Source organism: Nelumbo nucifera, chromosome 7 (genome assembly GCF_055504915.1).
Source record: "Nelumbo nucifera cultivar China Antique chromosome 7, China Antique-T2T, whole genome shotgun sequence".
Classification (NCBI taxonomy): Eukaryota; Viridiplantae; Streptophyta; class Magnoliopsida; order Proteales; family Nelumbonaceae; genus Nelumbo; species Nelumbo nucifera.
Window position 1 is genome coordinate 14,014,752 of NC_142655.1, and position 18,941 is coordinate 14,033,692.

Sequence of the window (18,941 nt, forward strand, 5' to 3'; positions counted from 1 at the left end):
AATACAAGGCGGAGGGATGTGCTGTGGGACATTGTGGGGGCTGATTTGGTCTCAGATTAAACCTACTAAATTGTTTATTTTCTTCCAAAATGTTGGATGACCAGAAATCTAGTATCAATTATCGAAATGATTCATCAGAAGATGTCATTAGTGATGAAAATTTCTAGGGCGAAAACTTTTTGATGATATATTGAGTTGTGCCTTGAATTCTTGTTTGCTTACTGTTCTATGACACAACCCGACATTTGTGGAGAAAATACCTGAAAGGGAAATTTCATTGAGGCTTAGGAGGATGTGGATAGGGGTGTCAATTGGACTAGATTTGGTCCAATCCAATCCAATCCAATGTGAGTCCATTATAAATGAACTAGGTCCAATTAAATCCAATTAATGTTTTGGACCAATTTGGACTGGTCCAATTCAATGTCTGGATCGTCCAATCTGTTCATATTCATTTTGATTTAGATTGGTTTCAACCCAAACATGGTCCGTTGACACATTCTTATCACCAGATATTTGCTTAATCCAACCCAATCCAAATAAATTTATTACGGATGGATCAGGTCCAATCCAATCTAATAAATATTTTCGACCAGATTGGTCCAATCCAACATGTCTTAATGGTCTGTCCAATCCGTCCAAATTGATTTTGGACTGGATGGGGTCCAATCCAAAACCGGTCCATTGACACCCTTACAGACTTTGGATTACACTCACACTTCGTTGCAACACCGGCAATCTCCTTTCTTGCTCTCAGTCTGCCTCTCATGTTAGAAGTTTTGAAACCATGGTGATAACTTCAAACAGGTCTCCATTTTAAATAGAACAAATCCTAACTAAAGAACCCAAGAAAGCAGGAGTGGCATCAGGAAGAGTTTCAGTGATAACTTTTTCTCAAGACATTCAGTCATTCCTCGTCCGAGAAGATTCAATCCAATCACAACTAATAGCCTCTGCCCCCCCCCCCCTTCCAGGATCAAGATTGTCTGTCTTTTGCTAAATATAAATAAGATTTTCCGGAAGGAATTCAGGTTGCAGAGAAGGATTTATGTCAGCCCGATTTCCCTACGAGTAAAAAGAGAATGAAGAATGAAGATCATAACTTTAGGCCAGTCCACCATCGTCCATCGGTTTCAAAGGGATCAAAGAGTTTCATGGTCCCAAAATTTCTTTACCCTTTAAAGGTGAATTCATCACGGAGAGAGAAAGTAATAACCAATGTTCAAAATATTGATACCCTATACATGCTCGCTCCCCTTTTTTTTAGTTTTTTTTTTTTTAAACCTGGTTCATAGGGGTCGGTTTAAGGCCTGTCTGCCCCCTGAATTGGGTTGAACCCCGAAACACCCCCTGTAAGGATGTATCAGGAAACCCCAATATGATACATATCGGCCAGTATGGCCCAATACGTATCAACATTTCGAACCTTGGTAATAACTATTGACAGAGAGAAACAAGGCAATTAGAATTTCCACTTGGTTCTCTAATGGAAATCCCCTCTTCCATGGATCTATCGGAATCTACAGAAGAGACTAGTACAAGTCGGATAGAATACAATAGTTCATCGATTCCAGGAAAACAACCCTCTACAACTCTGAATTTCCCATTTCTCATTTATGGATTGATTAAATATAAATACCCGGATGAAAAGTGGTATCATCTAGGCTTTTGTAAAATTGATTAAATATAAATACAACAAAAAAAGTAGTCATCGATGCTCTAACATTTAAATCAAGGTATTCAAATTTCAAAATGTTCTAACATTTAAATCAAGGTATTCAACATTATTGACGCGAATCCTTCAGTTTCACCATGGATCCACCAATATATCCCCACCAATCATTAAAAAGGTCAATGGTAATTTGAAATGTAATAAGAATTGAGTTGGGAAGTGGACCAAGTGGCATCATCAAACACCAGAACTAACCAACTGAACCGGTGTTCCTCCGGCACTCGTTCAACATATCAAGATAGAATTGGCACTTGCTTATGTCACTCCCATAGTTGTTTATGCAGTCTTGGAAGGCCTTGGAATGAATATTGCATGCATCAGCCCCGCCAACACCATTCATGGTAGGGGCCGGGGCAGAAGAAGCCTCAGAGACTACATTTTCATGTCGAATGGTGCGAGGGCCCAGTGCAGCATCAACAGCCCAGTGCGCAACTGCACTTCCGGTTCCAAAAGCCATGCCTGTCAACAAACAACACACACAAACATAAATAGTGATTTCCTCATTTCCTCCGCCAGGTCTGATCCCTGATTAAGTCCCCAATTCTTTGTAAAATACAGAGGAGAATGTTTACATACCCTCAGCTACAGTGGCACCAAGGCTGCCAAGCAAAGATCCACCACTGCTACCCTGGACAGGGGATGGAGGAGCATGACTTGCTGCAGCCAAGACAAGTGAAACCATGAGTGTTGACTATAATTGAACAATAGCATTAGTTTCAACTTCCAATATGTATTTAGTAGTGAATTCACAGCAAAATACAGAGTCAAAGATAATAGTATAACCATGAAAAAAGGCATTTCTTTACATGATGACCACAAGATCATTAGATTATGAACCCGGAACCATACCAAACGGTATATTTCAATCATCCATCCGACCATTCTGGTACTTTTCCCAGCCCAGAAAATTGGGATCCCCATAGCACACACCAGGAGATTATGCAAGTTGTTTTAGTCTCCAATATCCTTGTAGTACCGGTAGTATCATAGGCTATTCTGAGTAGTTGATTTCTGGGCTCATTTGGACAAGAATTGTGCACTTATTGATGAGGTAGCCACACCCAGGGGATCCTATTCTTTTCATCTTTTCAAGGTATGATCTTGTTGATCAAAAAAAAAATCTGGTGGGATCTTTTATCTATTTTTAGTCAGGAGAGCCAACTTGTCCAATTTGGACTGTGGCAAGGAATCCAACAAAGAATTCAAGTGAGTATTCAATGGAAGATTGACAGCTACCTGGGTATCTGGGTCCTGCTAGTTCTAGAGGTGTTATCTGCAACCAGTACAGGAACAGCTATGGAGAAACTTGTAGCTGTCTTTGTGGATTTAAGAATAGCCATGCAGAAGTGGGTTTTACCCTTCAGCATTGAAGGCTATGCTGCTCGCCTACAGCAGGAACATTGCATGATGGACAAGGTGAAAGAATTTACACTGAAATTGAAACGCCAAAGACCCATTTATAACGTTGAAGTATCCAGGAGAGGTAGTGACTGGTGAAAGTTATGTTTTACCAGAAACAGTTGGAACATGGCACAGACAAGGTGTTGGACAAGAATTTACACTAAAACATGAGTTTCCAGGGACTCATTTTGAAGCATCTGCCCAACATAGGTTGAAGGCAATTACCTAAAACCCATTAGAAGGTGTAGGGTACCAACATTGGAGTCATGGAAGAATAGTTCATCTACAAATGGAAGTATCATATCATATCACGAATCATAGTCAAAGACAATTCCTGAAAACCAATATGACGAGTCAAGGAACTGATATTTGATTAATGAAAACTAGGTCATCAACAAAGGGTTGAAATTTACCATATCATACATATATCATGCAACATAGGTCAAAGGCCATTTCTGAAAACCTACTAGATGGGCCAAGGAACTGACATTGGATTTATGGAGACTAGTTGCCAAGGATACACCTAGGCACCTGCCTAGGTGACAAGGAGCAAATAGTGGGGTCCCCTTGCCCAAGGACCAAGAGGATATTTTTTATATTTTTATTTTGTAGTAAGTTCAAAATATTAGGATAGAACCTACTACACCAAAGCACTGTTTAACTTAACATAGGGTTTGGATTCCGTCAGGGCAACGCCCGTTCGAGCAGCCTTTAGAGCCTTGCATTGGGAATATCTCCCTATTCATGTGCTTATATTTCATGGGGAGATATTCCCAATGCAAGGCTGCAAGAGGCTGTTGGGATGGTGTGAGCATGGGTCTTGCCCTGACCGAAGCTGATCTCTACATAATAATCAAGGTTCAAATTTTCAACACAATACATCCCGTATCTGGTGTATCGTACTATCGTATCGTATCAACAGGTGGTTGATAGACTTTTTCAAGGCTTTCCCAAAAGTTTGGTTTTTAAATGTCAAAAAGCCTTTAAATTGACCCCTTGGCATATTTTGGAAAAAAAAAATATGAACACAAGGTTCAAAGTATATCGGGGTGTAATCGATACTTTGAACCTTTAAAAATTGACCCCTTCTACTCCTTTATTTATTAGTCCCGTGTGTTTGTGTTTTCCTTCTCCCTTCTTATTATTTATTTTTCAGGTGTTTTTTGTGCCTTTTCATTTTTTTTTTGGATGAAAACAGGGGCTCCACCCCCTTCTTCTCATTCTTCTACTTTTTTTTTTGCCCTTTTTTCTAGGACCAAAACAGGGGTATATGCCTTTTCTTGTTGCTTAATAGGTTAAATTGCTGATTGTTTTTAGTCTACAATTGCTCTATGTTCTATTAAATTATTTCATTACAATATTGCATTTGGGATGTTAATACAAATATATTTAAAATATCATTCGTTTATAAATATTAAGATATTTTATCTTTTGGCATGAAATTCATTATAAGTAAAGATCATTGCTTTTTTTTCAATATAGATGCCTATAATACAACAATAAAACTAAGAAAGAAGCATATGATCTGTAAGCTTTTTTAAATAAAATCCATCACCCAGGTGGGCACCTAGTTAACTAGGAGACTGGCTACTTCCTTATCACCTACCTTCACCTTGGTACCTTGTGCCATTGCATAAAACGGATACCTCTATTTGCGGGGTTCCAAGGTGATAAGAATGCTTTGTCCAATGGCTTGGACAAGGGATGTTTAATAAGGGGATGGTCCTCTCTGAGAGTCTTATCATAGTATCATGTATAGTTGTTGAAAAGCACACCTTAAAACCAATTAAAAAATAAGGAGAGCAAACAATTACCAACCTCGAACAAATTTCACAATGACAAAATAGAACAGAAAAGGTATTGCCTGTAAAATAAACCTACTGTAATACCTTGCTGAGGGGGGTTGCGTACAGGTGTAGGACGGGGAGCTGCACGGGGAGCAGGTCTTCCTGCAAGAGAAATCAAATAAATGAACATATCAAATACCATGCCACCATAAGACAAATTTATGATCGTGGCTGCAACAAATGACACCTAATTAAGTTGTCAAAAGCATGCCGAGCAAAAAATATGTTAAATCAATATGATATTTCGAAAAGAAAAACTTCCCCAAAAGGGTCAAGTTGAGCAAAGATAATGGGGATGCAAGAAGTAAGGCCCCGTTTGGTTCGTAGGAATAGGGGTCTGGAATCGGAATTGGAATAGGCTATTCCGATTCTAACTGTTTGGTTGGGCGGAATCGGAATCTCATTCGGAATGGCATTCCCCGTTTCTCTAGAATGAAATCTCATTCCTGCTAATTTTAATTTTTATTCCCATTCCTGTCTAAACTAAACAGATTATGGGAATAGACGATTCCGATTCCGATTCTAAAGGATTTCAATTCCGATTCCAACTACGAACCAAATGGACCCTAATTGTTCGTACCGCCTTTCATCTACTCAATACAGAAATCTAATTTTTTATCATAATCTAATCGAACTCTATATTCAAGGTGGTATTCTTAGTTGGTCTAATAAGCGCTCAATTGGTCTTATTTGTAGAACTTTAGATAGAGTTGTAGCTTCTCCAGATTGGATTTCCCTCTTTCCTAATGCCACTTTATCAACTTCTGCGAAGTGGGGCTCTGATCATCATCCCCTTATCCTGAATTTGTCCCCTCTCAAAACTAGTTTTCCAAAACCCTTTAAATTTTTTGAGACGTGGCTATCAAATGATTCTTGTAAATCAGAAATTTTAAATGGTTGGAACTCTCATTTTAATGGTTTCGCAACTTTTAGAATCTCTTCAAAGTTAGATAAAATAAAGCATAATCTCATCAATTGGAGAAAATCGACCTTTAAAGATCTCTATCTTACGTTGAAAGAAGTTGAACCTTAGATTGTGCAAGCAGAACAAACTAATCCTTGGGATCATCAGAAGATTTTAAATTTATATCGGAAATTTGATGAGATTCAAATTCAGATTGAGAGTTTTTGGAGATAGAGATCAAGACAACTCTGGCTAAATTTAGGAGATAAAAATACTAATTACTTCCATAGAAGTACAATGTGTCGCCAAAGAAGAAATGAAATTCAAGGAGTAAAAGACCAACAAGGATCTTGGATCACTGATCATTAGTTGGCCCTCCCAAAATCTCTTGGTGGTCTAGGCTTTCAAAAAACCAAGCTAGTAAATATCACTTTCCTCAAAAAACTTGCTTGGCAATTTTTGAATGAACCTCAAAAATGGTGGGCTCAAATTTGGAAATCCAAGTACTTATCTTCTAATACTCCTTTTCCTTACTCCATCCCTAGATCCAGTTCTTTCTTTTGGAAAACAATTGCTCCTAAACTTCAGAATTTGTCAGAAGAGGCTGGGTATATTGCAGCCAATAATTCCAATGTAAATATCACCTTCAACCCTTGGATCCAAAATGGAGATATTTTTTCTTTTCTAAATCAGCCTATCCCAGCTCAGTTTCGTAATTTATCCTTTGCTGATTTAATCATCAACGGTCAATGGAACAGTCCCTTGATCCAAAACAATTTTGATTCTAACCAAGTCTCTGCAATTCTCAGCACTCCCATCTTTCCTGATAATGCAACAAACCACTGGATTTGGACAAAACATTTCTCAGGAAAATTCAAAAATTCAACAGCCTCTATAGATCTCCTTCAGGGTGGTATCCCTCATTCTGTAAATCAACTAAACTCCTCCAATCATATAATTTGGCATTTGAATTGTCCTCCAAGATACAAACTCCTTTTCTGGCGAACCCTCAACAATTTCATTCCAGTTAAAGAAAAACTTTTTTCTTCTTTTCAAGATCAATCTTGTAGTTTCTGTCAAACAGAAATTGAGACTGTTGAGTATTTGTTTTTAAATTGTCCTTTTTCTAAATCAATTCTTTTTGCTGCTCCTTCAAATATCTTGAATCCTAATTCCCCTTATATTTCTTGGTCTAAAGGCATTCTAGATCTTATGCATAAAATTCCTGATAAACATCTCCTTAAACAGATTCTTGACTGGTATGCCATATCTCTTTATTATATCTGGTTTGCTCGAAATGAAAGAATTTTCAAAAACAATACTATTTCCAATCATTGGATAATCTGAAAAACTAATAGTATCTTTCATAACATTTCTTCTTCTCACTTAAATATAACTCCTGATCTTCCTCCCCAGATCTGCTTACAGATTACACAAAATACTGATTGTATCATCTTTACTGATGCAGGAAAAATTTATCAGCTTTCTTATTCTTATGGTGCTATTTTACTTGATTCACATTTAAATTGCTTACAAATTGCAGGAGGAAGAAGGAGTTTAAAGTCAGTTGAAGAAGCGGAACTTTTTGCTATCTATAAAGGACTTTCCATTGCCCAATCTTTAAGGAGAATACACATTTTGATCTGCTCTGATTCCAAAGCAGTTATTCAAGCTCTTCAAGATCATTCCTCTTTACATTGGTCTCTTTTAAGCCACTTAACAGAGACAAAAAATTTACTGTTTTCTTTTGAAACTTTTAAGTTAATTTTCATCAAAAGGAGGTATAATATTCCTGCTCATCAAATAGCAAAGTTAGGCAAAATCTTACAGCAGGAATCTTTTGTATGTTATGAGTACCCTCCTTTTCATCCTCCTGTACAAAATTTTGTTTATTGTTCTCGTTGTTAATATAATATTTTTACTCGTCAAAAAAAAAACGAAACAAATTGAATAATGAGACAGTTACTGGCTACGCAAGATCGTTTCTTTCCTTTTTTTTTCCCCACGATTTGGGCAACAAACAGAATAAGTCGAATACAGATGAACACAGTCGGTCACAGAACAAACAGATAAGTCTGACCAAACAGGCTAACAGGAGCCTGTGTAACTGAGTACAACAATGCGATGAACAAACATTAGATAGGGCAATAGTCAATGAGACCAGCAGAAACAAATAGCATCAATATTAGAAATTAAACGGAATGGAGACTTGGAAATGCAACGAAGAAAAATTCATGGAAGTCGAACGATAAAAAAGGAAACCCTAATTTAATAGATGTCAATCAGAACGGTGGAGAGATAGAAAAGAGATAAGTCGAGACACACCGGAGCTTCGGCGAGGCAACAGACGAGAGGGACCTAAATCCAGACAAACTCCGACTCGAGCTTCCAAACCGACTTCCAAATTCCAACTTGGCGGGAGGGAGTATTTTTATAGTTAGAAATGTGACATGTGATTCTTTTACAATTGCCCTTGTTTTCGTGTAAACCTTACTCGCGGTCCGTATTTGTGGGCGTTTCGATGGAGTGTAATATTGATGCCGGTAAACTTCACTTATCATAACATTTTATATGGATGTAAATTTCAATAGCGCGTCATGCATTAGTTCCTCCATTCAATCGCACGATTTCATACAACCAAACAGATTTATTATTTATCCATAAGAGATGTGAGGGAGAGAGGTTCCCATAAACCTCGTCTTTTTCCCAATTCCTGTCCTGTTTCCACCGGTATATCATCTTCTTTCGTCGGTACCACCAATTTCGGTAGCTCTTCTGTCCGGTAATGTGGTGCCATAGGAGAAAAAGTTTATCCTCTGCCCAATAGATATTACATTGTCTCACTACCTCCCTCCTCAAACCTGGTTCAATTCCATCTAGTTGAAGACTTCTTTCTATTTTTTCTCAATTGGTCTCTCATTTGTCATCGCTTTCTTTACAAAGATAGAAATAAAACTCATAAATAATAATTAGATTAGACTTGTGTATCTACAATTTGGCACAATGGAAAAAAATTTAGGAGTATTAAATTGTTTCTATACAAGCATTTTGATTTGATAGTGAGACCTATATTGAATTATTCGTTCTGTCTATCTTATCTTTTTTATTTTTAAAATGCAAATTAAGATGGTTCTTTTCCTTTTATATGCTTGTTTGGAAATATCAACAAGTTTATGGTGGTGGAGCGGTGGTTCTGGGAAACAAAATGGAATGAGGATTTGAGGATCCTCTAATTCACTAACCATGTATTGTGGGGTTGTGGAAATTAACAGCAGAAAGCCGTAATGGCGAATAGAACGGTGGTTCTGGGAAACCAAAAGAGTCAAAACGTTCCCAGTGGAGAATAGTGGGAGAAGCAGGGAGAAGCAACAGTGGTAGAATAGAGAACACCCACTTAATAAATCTTTTAAAAAGGGATCAGTTTCCACTTTCATGTTTCAGTAGATTACATGGAGTGGTTGAATTCAAAACTAAAATCATGATATGACTCATTGGAAAGAATTTCTGTGTCACTTGTCCGATAGGAAATAAAAAAGGCGGTGCTGGTGAGGATAAAGGGTTTGTTGGTGAAAACATGAAGAAGATGACCCCTGCTATCCTCCGCCAAATTTGTTTCTCACGGTTGGGTTGGATGGTCAAAAACTTTTTATGACTAAATTTCTAAAATAATTAAATAAATGAAACGAGCATCTTGAGAGATCCGTTAAATTGTCCACACATGTGTCGTGGTATGTTTGGATGTACAGGAAGTTGTGTAGAACGGACTGTGTAGGAGATCCAAACTCCTTTTTACATGGATAATCACACTTTTCAAAGTTATAATGGTTTACTAGCGGGGACCTGTGCGATGCACGGGATTTATTAAGAGAAAGCTAAATAATAAAAATGGTCATATACTAAAATACCCCTTGTAGTTTCATGGATTTACTAAAATCTACCCTGTAGTTAGCATTTTACTAAAACACCACTTATAATTTGCAATGGATTTAATCAATCTTCCATTAGATGACAATGAAAAATTACAGTGTTGATCCTAATGTTCATTTAAATAAATTTACTCAAAAGAAGATAAAAATAAAATACCATTTTTGCCCTTAATAAGATACGGGCAACCACTCTATTGGCTATATTTGGTCAATTCTGTTTTTTATTTTTGGAATAAAAAATCATGGGCCTAATGGCAAAACAAACACTCCTTAATGAAAGGTTGATTAAGTAAATAAGTTGTGAAATATATGAAACGTTTTAGTAAAATGAAAACTATAAGGTAGATTTAAGTAAATATGTAAAACTATAAGGTGTGTAAGAATGGCAATGGGGCGAGAATCATATTCCTCATCCCCGACCCTGATTCTGAAATTAACCCCCACCCCCGATCCTTGACGGGGATAGGTTCCCCGTGGGGACCTGAATCCCCAAAATGTTTTCGGATAATAGTATTTTTTAAAATAAATTTATTTAAAATAAATAAAAAATTTAAATTATAAATAATGTTTTAAATATGTTTTGATATATATATAATATAAATAATATAATAGTATAAATAACATTTAATATATATATATATATATATATATATATATATATATATATATATATATATATATATAATCAGGGTCGGGGCAGGGCGTGGACCTCAATCCCCATCCCCAACCCCGACCCCGACCTTGACCGAGGATTCCTATTAATGCATCACACTCTTTAAAGTATAAGGTTGCGTTTGTCTGTGGTGTAAATGTTGGACGGTTGTAATACTACACTCTGGTCCAGTTTTATGGTTGTTTGGATAAAATGTAAAACACCAATGAAGATCGTTGTAAAACATCCCTTTTAAGAAACTTTTACATCGATAATCTATGTGAAAAATATATTTAAAAAAAATGATATAAAATCTCTTCATTTCTCCATTAAAGTAAAAGTACTCTTACTCGTAACATCTCTCTCTTCTCCATCTCCTCCTGTTTTGTCTCAACCCCATGGTAGTGTCTCCTCACTGGTGCCATTGCTTCTCCGCCTAGCCATCCGAAGCCATATCTATAAAGTGCCAGTCAGACGAAATACCACTCGCATACTGATGGACTCAAGGTTCTGCAACATGGCTTTAGTTCTAGAGGAGATTTGGAAGCCTTTTTGGGGGAGGGAGCAAGGTCGTCTTCGAGCCCTTTTGCAGATTTTGAGTTGGGTGGTATTCTTTGGGTACACAGAGACTACTGGATTATGATTGGGGGTTTCGTTTTTGGGTTTTTTTTAGGGAGATCTTATAAACCTTTTTCTCATCTCTACCATGAGAAAACAAGCCAACCCAGATAAATAAAAAAAAATAAAAAACGATAGATGATTAGATATAGAAATTAGAATTAATGTTGTTGAGCAGTGGCGTTGACGAAGGTGGCCGATACTTGTCCCGTGCATTGATAACGTTGATCAAATTGATGGTTCGACCAAAGTCTGGCTTGGGTGCTATTGTGCGGCATTGCCACAAACAAGCTATTAGAACCTCAAATGTGGAGTAGGCATTGATGAGATGTGGAGGTAAGTGCTTGCATAGGGCTGATATTTCTCTTATGCTAAAAAGGAATGACTGTCAAACCATTTCATCATCATCGGCTAGAGGGGAGCTAAGCACCTTGATCGCTTGCATCCTTTCCTTCCTTTATACCCAAAAATGTAGGCATGGCACTCACAGTGGAACACGAGCATACAATAGTTCCCTCTACCACATGGGTTGCACAGACGGGGCCTTTGAACCTCTTGCCATCTCATCAACGGCCTTCGTGCTTTGTATTGGGTGGTCTACAAAAAGAGGGATGGAGATTTAGATCGATGGGTATTCTCCAAATGTGAGCAACAGGGTAACGCTACTTTTACATCGATTATCCAAACACATATGAGTGTAAATGGGTGTAAAAGCCGGTTTGCTTTTTACACCAACAGACTTGACCGTTCTTAAAATCCATTAGTGTGATTTTGTATTTACACTGCGAATAAACACAACCTAATGGTTTATTCATTTAAGTCGGTGGGTGTTGAACTCTATTGATGTATTTTTACATCGATAAATATTTACACCAAAAGCAAAATGTATTTTAAGCAATTTTCTCCTCTCTAAGGATTCAATTTGAGTTTGGATCTGCTCCTAAAAAAGCACTCCTCACATCAACCTCACAACGCTTTCCAGCCACACATCAGGAACATCTCCTATACTTTATGTTGTTATTCATAGGGAGATGCTCCCATTATACGGTGTCTATGGAGTGTGCTCCATGAGGAACAAATCCTGATTCCACAAAGCTTTACACACACTGGCCTCACAATATGTCACAGCTGCACATAGGGAACATTATATTAGCATGGGAGGCCCTGCTACATAGTGCGAGTGTGATACATTAGAAAGTTATCCACATAAATTTGCTTCCAATTTAACGAAATTCAAAAATGCTTTAAGAGAATTTTCATTTAGAGCGAATGACCAATTACCACATAAAGGATTATATGGTTTTCCCCAAATTTTCAACCCGTGGTTGACTTGATCAGTTGAATAGTTCAAAGTGTCACCCTAGAAGGTTTTGGTAGAGTTGTAATGTGAGTTGGGCCAATAGTGGCCGGCCCAGCATGAATGCATGATAGGGGTCATGCCTAGCACGGCATGGTCATTTTTAATATCGTGTTATGGCTGTAAAAACCCCTACCCTCCCTCATTCTCACCACAACCCTACTCTCTTACGTTACATTACATACTCTCATACTCTATTACTCTCTACAATGGTCGACTCTTCCCAAAATGCTTTTCCTTTTGTTAATGAAGCTCATCCCCTTTGGTAACAGGAGTGGAGTCTCGACTATGTTTGAGATTATGAAAATCCCTAGAAAAGAAGAGCAGTTTGCCAATAATGATGAATTGATTTCATTTGTCACAACAATGGTGTGCCACTGCCCATTTGTATAGACACATGGCATATCACCTTAAATAGGAAAGAGAAGGAGAGAAGCTTGAGTGAATGAATGATAAATTCTATTGTATTTTTTTAATATATTATTTATTTTTTGTACACATTAAATTTGAAATGACATTTTTTCCAACTTATTGTTTATTATTCATGTTAATTTTCTACTATTATATCTTACATCTTATTTTTTATATTTTTTCTTAGTTTAGGAAAAGTGGAAAATGTGTTGGAAGTCTTCCTGGAAGGAAAGGAATTAAAGAAATAAAGTAGGATAGACCCGGGCCCAACCTGCCATGGCCCGACTCCTCAGGCCTGGCACGGTTGGGAACTGAGCGATGGGCCATGCTGGGACATGGACCGTGCTGTCCAAGCATGCCTTGAGGCTCAACACAACATGGCACGACGGATATTATAAATCTAGATTTCGGGTCCAGTTCTAATAAAAACTATCTGCCCTGAGTAGTTGGATCATTGACCTGTTCGACCCGATGAATAGGTCATGGGTTGCACGCTAAATGTATATTTTCGAAAGCGATAACTTTGTATTTCAATGTTCAATTGGGGTGATCTTTTTTTTTTTTTTTGGGTAACATATTGAGATAAATGCTTCCCAAGATTTTGTGCCTTGCCCCACTAATTTTACAAAAAGTCTATTTTTTTGCCTTAAATCACAATTTTTAATATTTTTACAAATAAAAAACAATAAACTAAATTTAAAAACATAAATCAAATGTAAAATAATACATGTGTTACATATAGAACATAATTATACATTATTTATTGATAAAAAAACATGTTTATATATACATATTCACATACATACATGCATATGCTTATTGCTAATGCGGCACGATCTATCCCGTTCGACCCATAAGTTGAACAAGTGGCTCACAACCTGAAGACAAAAATGTTTCAGCCTCCATGTCAGTTTTCAAAATATTGTCCCCAAAATTATTCCCCCTTGATCTCATCCCCTTTCCCTTACATTGGATCCATCATAGTAATATACTTTCATATACCCACCCTTGAATAGTTCCAATTCCACACTAAAGGCCCATTCACTTTTTGGTAAGTTATTTACCTTGGTAAATGTAATTACCTGGGTAAGTTATTCTTGGGACACACTTACCTGGGTAAGTGCATTTACCCATGTTCTTTTATTTCCCAAGTAAATAAGGCAATGACCATTTTAGCCATAAAAACGATAAAAATCCATTATTTAAAGGGGTATTTTTGTTCCATTCAAGTGTTGTCAACTTTCTCCTCAGGTGGGAAAGTTATTTACCCACAAAGGAGATAGGTATCACTTACCCGGGAAAATAAACTTTTTCTCGGTCCCCACATTAATCTAAAAAAAGAACATGGGGTTCTTGGTCAATGGGAACCAAAATCCCATTGACCAACTTTCCCCCCTTTCAAAATCCACAAAAAGCACGCCCCTAAAAATAAGGTCTATGACAAAATCATTACATTCTATTAATTAAATAATAAAATTGAGATATTTCATAAAAGAATAAAGTAAATAAAAAAATCATATATTTTATATCAGGACCGGGCATCGGGTACATCAATCTTTAAAAATACCACTATTTCAATGAATGAATCAATGGCTAAAAGCAATTATTAGTGTTGGTTAAGTGGTTAGCTTTTTTAGGCCAATCTCTCTCTCTCTCTCCTCTTCATTATAAACTATAATTATGCATGTCTTCCCTTTCTAAATTAAGCTTTTTATTGATATTTCTTTTTTAAAGAATAAAAATTGAATATTATTTTTTTGTAAATTTTCTAATATTTATTTCATATTATATAAGTATAGTATATAATATTTTAATTTCTTTCTAAGCCAAATGGTTGGACCACTAAACGTATAAAATAGATCATTATTCATAGAATAAATAAAAGTTACATAAAGTAAAAACTACTTCATATAATAAAGTATTCTATCTATAATATATAATATCAATAATACATTTAAATTTTAATTTGATTTACTTTATTAAATGAAATAAAGATTAGTGATAGAATAGACAAGCAAATAAAAAGCAAAATGGTGAAAATAATTATTTGAAATTTATTAAATAAAATGGCAAATGAGGGGTGAGGATTGAGTATAAATTTTAGAACTTAAAAAATAAAATAATCCAATTGCTAAAAAAAATAAAATCAAAATCAATAAGAGCATAGAAAATAATAATATGTCCTATTTCCAAATTTTTATTTTATTTTTCTAAACAAAATAAAAGCACAAAATGAATATTAAAACAAATAATAATAAATAGAAGTATTAGACAATTAAAAAGGAGAAAACATTACTTTTAAAACAAAAATATTAAAAACTCAAGTAAAAATTTTCAACACTAAAATGTATAATGAAAACATAAAAAATAAATGTTTCCAAGTAAAATAAAGCAGAAATAATAATAATCCAATGTCTATGAAATAATCTTATAGGTTTTGTAGTGAGAGAGAAAGAGAGGAAATTGAGGATTGAAAATATATACATATAAGGTAAAGAGAGGTTGGGTAGTAGATGGTAGGTAAAGTAAACAGTTATGGAATAAAGTAAAAGATATTAAGGGCCCATTTGTTTGCGAAAATAGGGGTTTAGAATTAGAATCAGAATAGGCCATTTTCAATTCCAACTATTTGGTTGGGTAGAATCAGAATCACATTTCCATTCCTTATGGAATGGCATTTCCCCATTTGAGGGAATGACCATTCCCTTCCCCTCCCTTTGGAATGAAATCTAATTCCAGCTTATTCTAATTCCCATTCCAATTCATGTTTGAACCAAACTGACTATGGGAATAGATCATTATGATTCAAATTCTGAAAAGTTTTGATTCCGATTCTGATTTTGACAATGAACCAAATGGATAATAATATTCATTGGGCATTAAATGTTGGGATAAAGTAAGGTTCAAGATATAGGTACAACCCGCTACACCGGTATAGGCATATCGGGGCTTGTTCCCCTATTTCTTTTAGTTTTTTTAAAACCTGGTTCAGAGGAGTCGGTTTAAGGCATATCTACCCCCTGAATTAGGTTAAACCCCCAAAACCCCCTGTAGGGGTGTATTGGGGGGCCCAATGCGATACGTATCAAAATTTTGAACCTTGGGGTAAAGAGGCATGAACATTTAGATGTTGAGTAAAGATAATAAATATCATTGGGTATTAGACATCGGATAAAACAACAAAAAGGTATGGTACAATTGTTAAGGTTCAATTTGAAAGGAGTATAAATACAAATATATACAAAATAATACAAAATACATAATTTTGTACTCTACATATTTTCATTGGTACTCCTTCCAAAAACAACCTAAGTAGCAAGGGCTATAGTGAGCAAATATCTACAAGGCACACACAATGGCACACATAGTAAATACACTCTCGCAATGAGGTTAAAGAATGCACAAAGTGATCATTAAGGTCAATTTCATGACAGAATATGTAGTCATGACTCAGATGGAGGGTTTTTGTATGGTAAAGCAATGCATATTCTCCCATGTTTATGCTATAGAGCATGAGGCTTTGACAGTTTGACCTTGTTGGAATAGTCTGAGTATGCTAATCACAACACATTGTTGGCCACATTCACTAAGTGTTTGTTCGTTTGCTTTGAAGTCTGACATATGAAAGTGTAATAATTACATTAAGAGGTATATTGGTACTGGTGAATTTTTTTTTCCTCTAAACTCTGAATGCAGAGAATGTTGTTTTGAATTCTGAAACTATCAAATATTCATTTTGACCCCATATATGAGAGTTTTTGTTTGTCTTGTTGGAGTATCATTGAAAAACAAAAAGTTGTATGATTGCACTTTAAGAGATAAGGGATTAAAGGAAACGAACAACCAATTTTCTCTTAAAGTTAAAAGATTCCTCTCAAGATATAAGAGTTAAGAGGAAATGAATAGGCCCTAAGGCGCACATTGGGAATAATGGTGATATAAAGTATAATTGATGTTCCTAATGTGTGGCTAAATGAATATAGCCAGCAATGTGCTGTGGTCAACAGATCCGAACTTTCATTGGAAGGGTTGAAGTTTATCATTAAGCTAGGTATTTTCTTAGCCTTAGTCGAGGGTGATGCTAGAGTTGTTATTCAATCTCTGTTGGAGACATCGGCTTCTCCTTTGTTGCAATTACAATGGTTAATTGGCAATTGCATGTATTTGTCAAGCATATATTCTTTTTACGCATTGGAGTGTCACTAGGGAGTTTACATCTACGCTCCTTAGAGGGCTCTCACATGCACATCTCAACATGTATTGGGAACATCTCCTGTACTTGTCACTAGAAAATGTTCCCAATACACGGTTGGGATGTGTTGTGGAGCGTAGATGTGATCTCAATATGGCCATTCATCACTTAACTAAAGATGGTGGTTCAATTGATAGGATGCCTAACTCAATTGTAGCAGAGTTCTTGAACCAAAATTCCGTTGCCACCCGGGTTTAGGAGGTCAGAATCCAAACTCAGTTTTCACACTATTCTCACAACACTTGTAGTGCTGAACTTTGATTCAATCCTCACAAGGCTATGCTACAACCACTTACAGTTGTGTATTGGGAATATCTTCACATGAATAAAAACATACAAGTACGAAGATATTCCCCATACATGGTTGCAATTGGCTGTGAGTACAGTCTTGTGAGGATTGAATCCGATCTCTACAGCCTTGCATTGGGATCATCTCCCCATGAATAAAAAAAAACATAAGTACTAAGATGTATAAATGCACGACTGTAATTGTTGTGATGACAAATTTTGTGAAGAATAATCCAAGTCTTAGGGGTTTAGAGGATAGGAATGAATTACCCTCATAGTGTATAACTTGAGTTTGGATTTGCTCCTCACACCAACCTCACAAGCACTTGGAGCTGCACATCGGAACATCTCCGTACTTCTAAGGTGCTGTTCGGTATTGTTTACATCTCGTGGATAGACCATTTTGGTCCATGCTACGAGATGAAAGTAGCATTTGGTTCACTGTGGATGGGACCGGTCCACATTATCTCGTGGACCAGTCCCATCCACACCCTAATTTCTCGGCAACAACTTCTTCTCGTGGATGGATTTCTTCCACAGGTTGCCTTTGATAATGTGTTTCACGCATAGTATCTATAACCCTACATCTTGTTCAATGTCTCCTCCACCAAACCTCTGCTATTGTGCTCCACTGCCGTCGCCTCTGCTGTTGTGCTCCTTCGCCAAACCTCCGCTGCTGTGCTCCACTGCCTCTGTTGTACTCCATCGCCATCGCCTCTGCGTGCTCCACCGCCTCTGCTGTGCTCCATCGCCTCTGCTGTGCTTCACCACCTCTGCGTGCTCCACTGCCTCTACTGTGCTCCACCGGCGCTATCCAAGTACTTTACCGAAGGTAAGAGTAAGACCCATGTTCTTTTTTTATCTTTAACAACATCCTCTATTTTTTTTCTCTTCACTGAACCTCTACATTGCTTTCATGTTTTATTTTATTGGTTTTTTTTATGTTTCTTTCTGGGTATTGTGTTGGTGGTCACAATCTCCAACATGCGTGTTCTTTAGTTTTGGGTATTGCGTTGTAGTCTTTTTCTCTCCTTTCTCTCTTTTATTCTTCTCCTATTATCTTGGTCATCTTTTCTTCCATTGTTTAACTCTATTACAAATTCTACCTATGAATTTGCACAAAATTCCACTGATCACATTTTCCTGTGATTCAAACAGTCATTGACATTATTACTAGTTGTGAATAGAATTGGTCATATGACACAAAAATCTCAACTACAATAATTTAGATTGGAAAAATAAAAGAAAACAACGAATCAATTATAGTGATGAAATAAAATACTTATTTAGGTGCAATAGGATGATACTCATTCAGATGAGAGCAGAGCTAGGTCACCAACTCTGTTAACCTCCACCACCTGCTTTGCAGATGAGAGCAGAGCTGGTTTTCGAATATGAAAGTTACTATTTTTAGGTCCACATAACTTATTAGGCAAAGCACAAACAAACCCATTAAGGCCACCACTAGGGATGTTAGCATCAATGAAATAATATTTGTTTAAAATATTTAATATATATTTTAATTATTTTACTATTGTTTTATAAAAAAATGA

General features: G+C 36.4%; 1 protein-coding gene across 1 annotated transcript; it reads right to left on the reverse strand.

The window, feature by feature from the left end:
- Positions 1-1,691: 1,691 nt before the first annotated feature.
- LOC104611370 (uncharacterized) lies at positions 1,692-18,137 on the reverse strand. The gene is made up of 5 exons (XM_088892224.1): positions 17,974-18,137; positions 8,210-8,295; positions 5,023-5,082; positions 2,309-2,389; positions 1,692-2,191 (listed from the first exon to the last, which is right to left on the reverse strand). The coding sequence occupies exons 1-5, from the start codon at positions 18,135-18,137 to the stop codon at positions 1,923-1,925; spliced, it is 660 nt and encodes a 219-aa protein (XP_088748350.1). The 3' UTR covers positions 1,692-1,922.
- Positions 18,138-18,941: the final 804 nt, after the last annotated feature.

Bases quoted from the DNA above. Each gene is read 5' to 3' on its own strand.
- LOC104611370 (XM_088892224.1), bottom strand. From the start codon at position 18,137: ATGGAGCACAGCAGAGGCGGTGGAGCACGCAGAGGCGATGGCGATGGA. The intron at 8,296-17,973 runs GTAGGGTTATAG...CCTCCCGCCAAG, and splicing joins GAGGAGACATTGAACAAGAT to TTGGAATTTGGAAGTCGGTT. The intron at 2,192-2,308 runs GTATGTAAACAT...GTTTGTTGACAG, and splicing joins TGGTGCCACTGTAGCTGAGG to GCATGGCTTTTGGAACCGGA.